At 41.2% G+C, this 12,776-nt stretch overlaps 1 protein-coding gene across 1 annotated transcript; it reads right to left on the bottom strand.

Annotated features, from left to right (window-relative positions):
- Positions 1–5,184: 5,184 nt before the first annotated feature.
- LOC110294890 (C-X-C motif chemokine 15-like) lies at positions 5,185–12,575 on the bottom strand. The gene is made up of 4 exons (XM_021163362.2): positions 12,421–12,575; positions 11,718–11,847; positions 9,105–9,188; positions 5,185–5,976 (listed from the first exon to the last, which is right to left on the bottom strand). Exons 1-4 carry the CDS (start codon positions 12,476–12,478, stop codon positions 5,787–5,789), a joined length of 462 nt encoding a protein of 153 aa, XP_021019021.1. The 5' UTR covers positions 12,479–12,575; the 3' UTR covers positions 5,185–5,786.
- Between the last annotated feature and the right edge of the window lie 201 nt (positions 12,576–12,776).

The raw sequence follows: 12,776 nt of genomic DNA, 5'->3' as shown, positions 1-12,776 counted from the left end.
TTGAGCTTGCTGACCTGGTCTGGATGAATTTACCAATTCAGATGGAGTGAAAGACTCAGTCTCAAAAAGTAAGACGTAGATGAGTAGAAGATACCCAGAGGTGATCTCTGCCTTTCAACAAGAACAACAGTAACAACAACACTTGTTTTACCTTTTATGTTTACTTTCAAAGCAAGCTCAGTATCTAATTGCAGCAACTCTGTAAGGGACAGAGATTAGTTTTTTAAATGTTCCACATTTATAACTGTGTATAAAAAAGTAGATTATCTGAATATGATGGAGCTCAGAACTCAAGACTACTTTTTTGACTGGTAATATATATATATATATGTGTGTGTGTGTGTGTGTATATATACATATGTATATATATGTATATATATACATACATATATGTATATATATACATATATGTGTATATATATGTGTATATGTATATATATATATACTTGTATGTGTATATGTATATGTATGTATCTCATCTCTCTGAACACAGCTTTCTAACATTTTTGTTTCTGGGGGCTGGATAGACAGCTCAGTCAGTAAAGCACTTGTTTTGCAAGCATAAAGACCTATGTTTGATCCTCAGAGTCCACTCCTGTGGGTGTAACTTGAACCATGGGGAGTAGATCTCTGGATTTCCTGAGCCCACTAACCTAGATACTACTTCGTGAGTTCCATGACAATGAAAATCATTGTCTCAAAAACAAAACAAAACAACAAAAAAGACAAAGAAAAGAAAAGACAGTACCTAAAAACAGAGATTGTCCTCTGGTCTTCATATGTACCTGTCCCCTGCACACATACACACACACACATACACACATAAAGATGCACATATGTATACACCCACATTAAGAACAATACAATACAGTTTCATCTGAAAAAGCATGTTTTCTCTTTCTGTAGATATCTGTCTTTGATTCCCACCACCACACACACATACATGCAGACAATAGTGAAACTACCCACTGTATCACTATAATCTATTTCTTTATTCTGCAATGACAGATCACAAAACGGCCTCTCTTGAGCCACGGGGAAAGAGGCTCTGAGCTATAGGTAGTTGAACCAATGTGTACAAACAAAGCAACATGATCAGTAACAACTCTTTCAAAACTAAAAATGGGTGGATGACTGTCCATGCAGAACAGCAACGCAGAAAGACTAAGCAGGAAATGGAGAGGCATCGGGTTCACAGAAAAAGGCAAACACAAAAGAGTTGGCTAGAAAAAGCCTACACACAGTCCTCTTTGGACACAGTGTTCTGGCCTTGGCTCCAAGGTAATATCATTCATCTTGTAACACACTGTCATCAGAAATGACAAGCAGAAAGTGGATATTTGGTTATTTAATATTTATTGGTGTTATATATGCCAAATTTCTGTCAGGAAGAAGCTAAGTGGTCAGAGCATGGCAGTAGCTCTGTCTCTCTGCACCCCACTTGTCTGCAGCAGTGTCCTGATTATCATCCTCTGTGGGGAGCGGGTGTGGTGGCAGTCCCAAAGGCGCCAGGAACTGCAGCTAAGTCGTATGACTTGCACCTGACTTCCTCATATAAACCACAAACATCGTGAGAGCTGCGCCGGTGTACCAGGTTACTGGCGAAGCCATTTTGGTGGAGATATGCCCCTGCTGCCCTGATTAGCTGAAGCTGCATGCCTGGTGAGGTGGCGTGGCCTGCTGTGCGTGGATGAGAACTGAGAGTATTTAAGAGTGAGAGGCCCAGGGCTTGGGGGAAGATATAAACAAGAAAAAACAGGACTGAATAAACTGCTGTTAGAAGGACTCGTGGTTCTGTTGTTCTTGCTGGTCGAGAGCGGATGCGACAATTGGTGGCCCGTACGGGGGGAACCGACTCCCCACACCGAGTTCAGAACTTTTGGCAGTCAGTGGTTGCCAGCAGGGTAAGTGAAACTTGCGACCCCAGGAGTTTGGGAAGGACCTCGGATAAAATAGAGGCAAATATAAAGTTGCCAGGAAGCAGGCACAAAGTAATGGTAAGGTTCCCAGCTTTGGGACAAGTTAAGGTTCCCGGCTTTGGGACAAGTTCAGGTTCACGGTTTTGGTACAAGTTAAGGAACTATGATAACCTCAGTGTAGTGATTAATAGATCCTCGCTGTGTAGTTATGCTTTTTTCTCCCATCGACCCTTTGTGGGTAGGTTTGATAGTTTTGGTCTTGTTTGTTCTGATATATGGACTCTGTTACTGTTTGAATCGAGAGGCAGTCAAGACAGGTCAGAAAATCCTTACAGAGCAACAAGAAAGTATGTCGGAAGAGAAGGGCTTAAAAAGAAAAAGAAAGGAGACACAGTGTTATCAGGTGGACAGAAAGGACAAAAGAGCCGAGGCGGAGGAGGAAGGCGAATTGGCTTCTGCGCCCCTCCTTATGCCTCCTCGGCAGCCGCCTATAAGCAGACCTTCTGTCTGGAGGTTTGGAGAGAGGTTAGATTCTCCTTGCTGGGATGTCCTATTTTCACCGACCAAGCAGGGCAGAGATGTCACGAGCCTCTGGATTTCAAAGTAATCAGGAATTTGGCTGAATCCATGTGGACATACGGCCTGAGTGCTTCCTATACTGTGGCTCACGTAGAGGCCTTGAATAAACACTGCATGACGCGGTCGATTGGGCAGGCTTGGTGAAGGCATGCCTTTCACCTGGGCAGTATTTAGATCGGAAAGCCTTCCTTATTGAATTTGCAAACGAACAGGCAGCTGCTAAAGCTGTTGCAGGAAATCCAGCATGGGATAGGGACATGCTGCTTGGTCAAGGTCGCTTTGCACAACAACAGACAGGATATCCAGTGCAGGTGTTTGAGCAGGTAAATCAGATTGCCATATGGGTGTGGAAATCATTGCCCACCGGTGTTGAAGGTGTTACAGAACTCCAGAGAGGTAATGAGGTGCTGAATCAGGTGAGAGAGGAGCGCTCTCAATTGGTTTGGGAGAGAGGGTCTGTTTGTGTTTCCCCAGGATCACCAACAACAGCTGTGGGTCCCAGAACGGCTGACCAGAGCAATTCAAAACAAGCAGAGCTATGAGGACGTGGATGTTCCTGTGGCTGGAGGTGCTCCCACTAGTGAGAACTGAAGAGCTACATTGGGGCTGTGTTCCTGAAACCCATGTCATTGACGCATTCAAGTGTTTCCTCAATTCTTTACATCTAATGCTTCGCTACAATTGCCTTTTTTCTATGCTGCTTCAGCTAAAGGGATGGTTATGTTTTCAGATGATTCAAAATATTTCACAGATGAGTGATTGTGTTCAGCTGTATCTACTAAAGTTAATGTTACCTGGATTCAAGGGGTGTGGCCTGCCAGTATATCCAAGGGCAATGGCACTATACCCTCCCAACCTAGATGGGCCCCCCTTTCCTTTTTGTAGGAGTGTTCCTGATTCCCTTCCACCTTGGGCAGTGCCCCTTATATGTATGGTTGTTATGTGGGGTGAATGGTAGTTACACTGATCTTTCCCCCTTAAGCCAGGTGGCGGGAGGGGCCTGGGATAATGCAAATTTTATTGGAATGGTTCTAATGTGTCTGAAACTTCTGTATTTCAATTTGCTGGAGGAAGGAATGTTTCTTTTCTGGCTATGCCTGTTTGTATGTGATCTCCTTTTGTGTTTATTGTTTATAAGAATGTTAATTGTAGTAGTGATATTCGTTATATCATTTGGATGTTGTGACTAGGATGCCTTGCTTTGTACCTTTGCCTTTTCAAGTTACTTTGTTTACAAACTGTTTATCCCTTGCCTCAGGGCTGATGGGAGCCCTGGGATGTATGCTTGTAATAGTGTGTGTGTTGTGTGTTTGGCGCATGTGTCAGGTGCAGTGTGTGCAGGCCCCCACTTTCTCCATGGTAGCGTAGGCTTTTGCTGCAGTGGAGGCAGGACAATCTCCTCAGATTCGGTTTGCCGCTCTAAAAGAAATTATGCTGTGTTATGCCGTGGGGTGCGAGGCTAAGCACTGCACAGAGAATAGCTTGCTGTTGGCATCCTCTGGAAGGCACGTCTGATTGCATGAAGGTTCAGTGTCCTAGTTCCTTTCCCCCAGGAAAAACGACACGGGAGCTGGCCAAGACCTCTCTGGGTGATGAGCCCAAGGGATGGTTTTGTTTTAGGGCCCCTATGCTTGCACACTGGGGATCAGACCTCTACCTTCACCCATGAGGCTTGCTTGCAGCAATTAAGATCTGGCCATAGATTAATCAATATCCTGGCCTTTTGATGCACCTGCCCCAAGCAAAACACAATCTCCCCAGGTGTGGCTTGGCATGATAGAGAGGTAGTGATAAGACTCCCTGGGCATGTCACCAACCTAAGACAGGGATCAAACCAATGCTGTTTGTCTCCCAAGGAAGGGTAAGGGGCATGGCTGCGGGGGCGCTATCTACAGACATTCTCTCTGCCAAAAAAGAAAAAAGGGGGAGATGTGGGGAGCGGGTGTGGTGGCAGTCCCAAAGGTGCCAGGGACTGCAGCTAAGTCGTATGACTTGCACCTGACTTCCTCATATAAACCACAAACATCTTAGAGCTGCGCAGGTGTACCAGGATACTGGTGAATCCATTTGGTGGAGATATGCCCCTGCTGCCCTGATTAGCTGAAGCTGCGTGCCTGGTGAGGTGGCGTGGCCTGCTGTGTGTGGATGAGAACAGAGAGTGATAGGCCCAGGGCTCGGGGGGAGATATAAACAAGAAGAAACAGGACTGAATAAACTGCTGTTAGAAGGACTCGTGGTCGTGTTGTTCTTGCTGGTCGAGAGCGGACACGACAATCCTCAAATGTGGAAAGCCTTGATTTCCTACCATCGTTCCCATCCACATTTTCGTTTGCCTATAATCTTCTTGACAAATGTTATCTACAAGGTTAGCTCAATTAAAAAAATTAATAAAAAGTGATTGGTTTGGAAATATGACGAGTGCTTGCCATTCAAGCAGGAAGACCAAGGTTTGAGTTCCCAGAATCGACGCAAAGCCAAGAGCAAATATATCTGTAGCCCCAGTGCTCCTACAGTGACAGGAGGTTCCCTGAGATGTCATGGCCAGCTAGCCTGGCATTCATGGTGGAAAAACAACAGAGGGATCTTGCTTCAAGGTGGGAATTGAGGACTGACACCTGAAGTTTTGTACATCTATATTCACACACACAAACAGACACACACACAAATGCAAACTAAAAACCTGAAAAGTACATTTTAAATTTTAAAATATTTATGCTATACAATTGATATCACCTCATCTACCCATCCACCACTGGTGTGTGTGTGTGTTTGAAGCATAGTCTCCCTATAGTCCCTATGTACTCCAGGCTAGCCTTGAATTCATGATCTTCTTGCATTAACTTCCCAAGAGCTGGTATTACACACATATCCCACTGAGTCTCAATTAAGACATATTTTTATTTCAGATTTTCTGATGAATGAAAATTTTTCAAAGAAGTGTTTCACTCTGGGGCACCGAAGACAAGGAGCCCTGCTCTACACTGAGATACACTGTAACAGCCCATAGTGGAGTGGGATAAGGCTTTGAAGCACAAAAATGTTAAGCAATCTGTGAGTAGTTTGTCAGTCAATAAAAGGGTATACGATGCCATTATATGTATTATATGTAATGTCAAGATATGGGGGCAGGGGGAACAGTTACCTGTGAACATTCACCAGGAAGTTAAGAAAAATACAGTGGCCAACAGAAGAGGTAGAGTCTTAAAAAGATCGTGAGACTGACAGATAAATGCCCCACCTACTAAATGAGACTTGGGGCTTATTTTTCTACATAATAGTTTTATCACCTCAATTCCCATCACTGTTGTCATAAGCTAAATCAGGAAAGTGGGCAGAGGTCCCCCGAATTGGAAAAGCAAATCTATTCTTGTCCTCAAGTCTCCCAAATGAAAGATATAGAGGCTTTTTATGCTCAACACTGTACAGAAACTCCATTGCCTGTGGAAATTCCCTTTTTTGGAGGCCCTCAGGTAGGAACCTGAAATGCAAACAGAGAGCATATAATTATACATACATATATATATGTATGTGTGTGTATACATATACATATATATGTATATATGTATATACGTATATATGTATATATATGTGTATATATATATATATATATATATATATATATATATCATTATTCACCTGGTTACCCAGAAAGCCCTGCTATCACCCCCAACCCAAGACCTCCATTGTCTAGCCACTTCTCTGCTCACTAAGTGTCTCCATAAAGAAATTGGAGAATTGTCATACTAATGATTTACAAAGACACATGAAAGGTCCATAAAAAAAAAAAAGAAGAAGGAAACACGCCCAAGAGGAATTGATGGCAGGAAACAATCAAACTGAGGGATAAAATCAATTAGAAAAAAAAGAGAACAATATAAAGAATCAACAAAACCAAGAGGTGATTCTTTGAGAATATCAACAAGATAGATAAACCCTTAGCCAACCTAACTAAAAGACAGAGAGACAGTATTCAAATAAAATCAGAAATGAAAAGAGAGACATAACAACAGACAACAAGGAAATTCAAAGAATCATTAGGTGTTACTTCAAAAGCCTGTATTCCACAAAATTGGAAAAATCTAACCAACGTGGATGATTTTCTAGACAGAAACCACATACCAAAGTTAAACCAAGGTCAAGTAAACTATTTAAACAGCTCTATAACCCCTAAGGAAATAGAAGCAGTCATTAAAAGTCTACCAACCAAAAAAGCCCAGGGCCAGATGGTTTCAATGCAGAATTCCACCAGACTTACAAGGAAGAGCTAACACCAATACTACTCAAGTTATTCCACAAAATATAAACAGAAGGAACCCTGCCAAACTCATGCTATGAGGCCACAGTCACCCTGATACCTAAATCACACAAAGATTCAACAAAGAAAGAAACTTCAGACCAATTGCTCTGATAAACATCAATGCAAAAATACTCAATAAAAGACTCAAAAACCAAATCCGGTAACAGATCAAAAACATAATCCATCATGACCAAGTAGGTTTCATCCCAGGGATGCAAGGCTGGTGCAGTATATGAAAATCCATCAATGTAATCCACAATATAAATAAACTGAAAGAAAAACATGGAGGCCCACAGACCCTGTGCCACCAACAGTGCAGAAGCTGGACCTAGACACTTTTGTGGTCTTCAAGTGATTCCCTAACAAGTGGAGCGGGGTCTGTCTTGGACTCTGTTGCCTGCCACTAGATCCCTTAGCCCCTATCTGGACTTCCTGGTTGGGTCTCAGTGGGAGAGGATTTCCTAGTCCTGCTGGGATATAATGTTCCAGGTTGGTGTGGTACCCAAGGGGGAAGGAGGGATCCCCTTCTCTGAGGAGAAGGGGAGGGAACAATGGGGAAGGGGAAGGCTGGGACTGGGAAGAGAGGAGGGAGAGGTTGAGATCTGGATGTAAGGTGAATTAAAAAGGAGAACACATACATTTTTAAAAAGCTAAAATAATAAACAAACAAACAAACAAACTCCTTTTGGTTGGTCAGTTGAAAGTTAACAATAGCCCTAATTAACCATGTTATATGTATATCTATGTTTCCCTGGTAGATCAAATTAAGAACAAATGAAAGCATACAAATATCAATCCAAGGTGAGTTTTCCAGAATGACACCCTAAGTGATAGCTGGTGACTCTAGAATCTAAACCACACCTCCATGACTGAATCTGGTCTCCCCCTAAGCAGGCTAATGTGGTTAGCACGATGACCATGTATGCGGGTTAGTTTTTGTCAACTTGATTAGAACCAGAGTCACCTAGAGAGAGAATCTCAGTTGAGGATCTGTCTCCATCAGATTGGTCTGTGACTGTGTTTGTGGGGCCGTTTTCTTGATTAATGATTGATGTGGGAGGACCTGGTTTACTGGGAGCTGGACCACTTCTAAGCACATGGTACTCTCTTATATAAGAAACTAGGCTGTGTAAGCTATGTGGAGCAAGCCAGTAACAGCTTTCCTCCACGGCCTCTGTTTCAGCACCTGCCTCAGGGGTCCTGCCCTAGCCTTCCTTAATGATGAATTGGTCAGTATTTTATCCCAGCAACAGAACCTAACCAGAACAGAAGCCCTCAGGTCATTCATAAGCCCTAATGTTTGGTTAGGAAACAAAGCAGAATCAGTTTCCAAGTGGCTGTCTCTCCTCATTTACACCACTGTAGCTCTAAAATCCCACTTCTCAGCAGTGAATTCAAATATATTCCTGCTACCTGCTTTGTGACCTTCTCAGGTCACTGTTCTGAAAACTATTGGAAGCTTTATTTAAATGAATAGTTATATTTTTCCTCCCACAATTTTTTTCCCTTAAAATTTCTCTCAACTCATTTGGTTGGCGTGAGACACATGCTAAACAATTTTATATCTCCTTGACATTCAATCAGGATATTTATAACTAAGGTTAAGTTGCTGTCAATGAAAGGTGAGGAATAGTGACTCTCAAACTCAGGAGTGCCACGGAGGTTCTTGGAGATGCTGTACTAGACATTGTAGGATCTATCCCCATTATTTCTGAACCAGTAGAACTGAAGGGAGGTCAAAGATACTGGTTTGGTGTACTGGCTGGTTTTGTGTGTCAACTTGACACAGCTGGAGTTATCACAGAGAAAGGAGCTTCCCTTGAGGAAATGTCTCCATGAGATCCAGTTATAAGACATTTTCTCAACTAGTGATCAAGGGTGAGAGGGCCCATTGTGGGTAGTGCCATCCTTGGGCTGGTAGTCTTGGGTTCTATAAGAAAGCAAGCTGAGCAAGCCAGGGGAAGCAAGCCAGTAAGTAACATCCCTCCATGGCCTCTGCATCAGCTCCTGCTTCCTGACCTGCTTGAGTTCCAGTCCTGACTTCCTTTGGTGATGAACAGCAATGTGAAAGTGTAAGCTGAATAAACCCTTTCTCCCCCAACTTTCTTCTTGGTCATGATGTTTGTGCAGGAATAGAAACCCTGACTAAGACATTTGGGGATGCTACTGGGATCTCTAAATCACACAATTCTAATCTCATTGTGGATTTCTTGTCACCTATGACATATCTGTGCAAATTTTTAAATACATATGCCTTTAAAATGAAACAGAGAGAATAAGACTATGAAGATCCTTGGTCTTCATCTTACCTGTCAGTGATTGGGCCAACAGTAGTCTTCACCCATGGAGCATCAGGATCCAAACAAATCATACTCCCATTTTTCAGGACTGCTCTGTAAAAATGAGCTGTTTTGGTAAAATAGCAACTGCACTTATTTAATAACAGGTCAAGTATATTAACTATAATATCTGCAACATGGATGCATATACGTCAAATGAACACACAGATTTTCCAAACTATATGAGTCACATTGGTAGAGTAGAACTTTTAACACATAACAGTGTGCCTAGCTAATTTAAAATTGCAATCTGGTTATTTATTTTTTAAATCTAAAACTCTAGTCATGATTTATTGAAATGATGTGGCTTCACTGTGGAAACTAAAATAAACAAAAGGTGTATTTTCAAATTTGTCTTGTGTAGTAGCTAGGACAATCTTCTCTGGTTGATATCAGAAAAATAAGTCTGATTGGGAGGGAAGACCAGTGCAGTGTGAAGCTAATTTTCCATTAATTATATCCAGAGTGGAACAACATAAGAATAAACTCCTGGAGTAAAAAAAAAACAAAAACAAAAACAACAATAACAATAACAACAAAACAGCAGTTCTCATTCTGTGAGTCACAAACCCTTGGAAGTCAGAGGAGGTCAAATGACCCTTTCATGATGGTCACTCATTACCATTGGGAAACACAAATATTTACATTATGATTTAGTAGTAAATTACAGTTATGAAGTAGAGACAACAATAATTTCATGGGGTTCACCACAATATGAACTATTTTGAAGAGTCACAGCACTAGGAAGGTTGAGAACCACTGACCTAGAAAGATGTGGGAGGCTTTAGCATGGAGCTGAATTCTACCAGCAGCCTGAGTTGAAAGCAGAGGCCTTCTGAGAACCTCTAGGCAAGCTTTCAGCCTAGTTGGTATCGTTCATAAAACAATGAGAAGGCATGTCTATCTGTGGCTTGACTCTGGTCTGGATGATAAACTCAGGACAGCTCCAGTGCCTTTTTATGTGCTCCCTGCAGCCCTGTGGATTTCCTCTTCTCTTCTTCCACTTTCTCTCCCCAATCAGCAAAGAAGCTACCCCAGTCACTCAGCAGGCTGACCTACAGAATGTAGAGCAATAACCACATTTATTTTATAGTCTATTATGGTAATTTGTTACCTAGCAATGAAAAACTGAGTCACACACATTTAGATAGACATATAGGTAGGTAGATAGATCCACCCATCCATCCATACACATGTATATACATACATACATACATACATACATACATACATACATACATGGATGAATGCATACATACATACATGTATAGAACAAAAGTTATAACTGAAGAGTGAAGGAATTTTTTACAGTCTGTAAGGTCTGTAATTGCAGGTTAATGCCCCTGAAAAATTTCCCTAGAGTCATTAGGCTATATTGTATGTGTTGGTACACCCAAGTATATAATGCAGAGATTCCCTTTTTTCATAAAATAAAAGCAACTTTTACTGTAACAGCTTCATTGTAACATTCAACATAGCCAATATACAAAAGGAAACAAATTTTCACTTGCAGGCCCTTTGCAGAAGGGATTATTCCATTGTCTGTAAATTCTGGGGCATGGAAAGTCACTGATAAATGTGTAATGATATTTATTTTTGGAATAAATGGACTCAAAAGTTAAAAAATATTGAAATTATAATTAATAATGTTGTTTTTGTAAGATCTAAATTTAATGCATCTAACATTACAGCAACAGTGTACATTAGGAATGTATTAATCAAACCTATCAAAAATGTAAAACTATACCAAGAACCTATCAAGGTATAATATAATCTTTCATGAATATATGTGTGTGTGTGTGTATCATTCATTGATGTAAGTGTACACATACATACATACATACATACACACATACATACATACACACATACATACACATACATACATACATACACACATACATACATACATACACACATACATACATACACATACATTCATACACACACATACATATACACACATACACACACACATACATACATACATGCATACATACGTACATACATACATTGATGATCCCCTTTTCTTATATTCTTGCCCATAGCTGTGTATCTTTGCTTTCTGAGTAATCATTGACTTCAAAGTTAGCTTTTCTCAGCAGAGTTTATGAAATCAACTGTCTCCTCCGCTAAGGAGCTTTCTTTGGTTAGTGGTTTGGTTTGTTTGTTTGTTTGTTTGTTTTTCTGGAAAGACTGCATGCCACTTTTAGAAATGAGAGCACAACTACTAGGTAATAGTTTTGCCATACTTGTTGTCCAGAGCCACAGCCTTCTGTCTCTTTATGTAGCACCGTGCTTCTTACTCAAGCTCCCTAATGCTGCAGCTCCTCAATACAGTTCCTCATGTTGTGCTCCCCCCAACCATGAAATTATTTTCAGTGCTACTTTACAACTGTATTGTTGCTACTGTTATGAATCATAATGTTAACATCTATATTTTCTGATAGCTTCAGGAAACCCCTATGAAAGGATTATACAACCTACAGGTTGAGAATCACTGAAACACATTCTGAAAGGAGATGCCAACCAGAAAACTTTCATGCAAGAGTCTCCACCTTCCTCCATGCCTTGACTACTTACATCACTTCCTTTCTGTTGCAGTAAATGGTCTCGAATATCACCATTATATTTTTAATGAGTTTGAGAGGAATGAATTCAGAGTGTTCCTGAATACACAGACATCGTAGCTCTTCAGTGTCACAGGGACGGACTGTAGGGGAAAGAGTAGAGAGTCTCTCATGAAGAGCAAGTAAGTCCCTAGTGCTCAAGTCTTTACTTTGACTTAGGAGCCAATACAGCAGGGCACACAAGACTGACACAGAGTGTATGATCTTAAAGCAAGGAAACACTTTTTAAGCTCCTACTGTGTTTGAGAAAACTGCAAATAATGTAGGCAACTAGCACCTTGCTTAAAGTTATAGTCAGTAACCATGGGAAAACACTTATGCCTTCTTGATTATGTGTAAATTTTATCAGTTGAAAAGTAAGGATTTCAATCAGTTTAATACTCTAAGTCTGTTGGTAATCATTCTTTTACTCTCAGATCTAAAAAGAAAACCATAGATTCTTATAGTTAGCTGGTCCTAATAAGTCAAATGGTGGTTTTTCACTTAACTCACGAAGACTGTCCGTAAACTTAACAATCTAAATGCTTTCCTGCTTAGGCTTTAATTTAGCCATTTCTATAGTTTGATTAATGGCCCAAACCACCTCATTATATTTGAAATGTCTTCTGGGTTTTCCCAGTACCTAGATAGAAAAGGAAAATTCCCCGTTAGCTTACCGAAGATGCCTAGGTTAAGGACAGCCAGCAGGAGCATGGACCAGCCTTGAGCAGCCATGTCTGTCTGTGGCTTGACTCTGGTCTGGATGGTAAAACCAGCAAGGCCACAGGGCTTCTTTATATGCTCCCAGCAGCCCCGGGGATTTTCTTTCTCTTCTTCCACTCTCCCCACTGAAGAAGGAAAAGCAGCATGCTTGCCACTTCACAAGCCCAGAAGGAGGTTGGGCTTAGCTTTCAAGTTTTGTTTAATTAAGAAGTTGAGAGCAGGTTGAGATGAACTCGAGGCATACAGATACGAATCTCTCTTTTGTTAGAGCTGAAACTGGGTAAATATAAGGAGCCCTTGTTATTGTCGT

This window comes from Mus caroli, unplaced genomic scaffold (genome assembly GCF_978045245.1).
Source record: "Mus caroli unplaced genomic scaffold, Mus_caroli_1 scaffold_4, whole genome shotgun sequence".
Lineage (NCBI taxonomy): Eukaryota > Metazoa > Chordata > Mammalia > Rodentia > Muridae > Mus > Mus caroli.
This window is presented reverse-complemented; position numbering and strand designations above follow the sequence as displayed.

Excerpts from the sequence above, each read along its gene's own strand:
- LOC110294890 (XM_021163362.2), bottom strand. The coding sequence starts at position 12,478 with ATGGCTGCTCAAGGCTGGTCCATGCTCCTGCTGGCTGTCCTTAACCTA. Across the intron at positions 11,848-12,420 it reads CCTTAACCTAGGCATCTTCG|TCCGTCCCTGTGACACTGAA; the intron begins GTAAGCTAACGG and ends TTTCCCCTACAG. Across the intron at positions 5,977-9,104 it reads GTTGGCCCAATCACTGACAG|GTTCCTACCTGAGGGCCTCC; the intron begins GTAAGATGAAGA and ends TTTGCATTTCAG.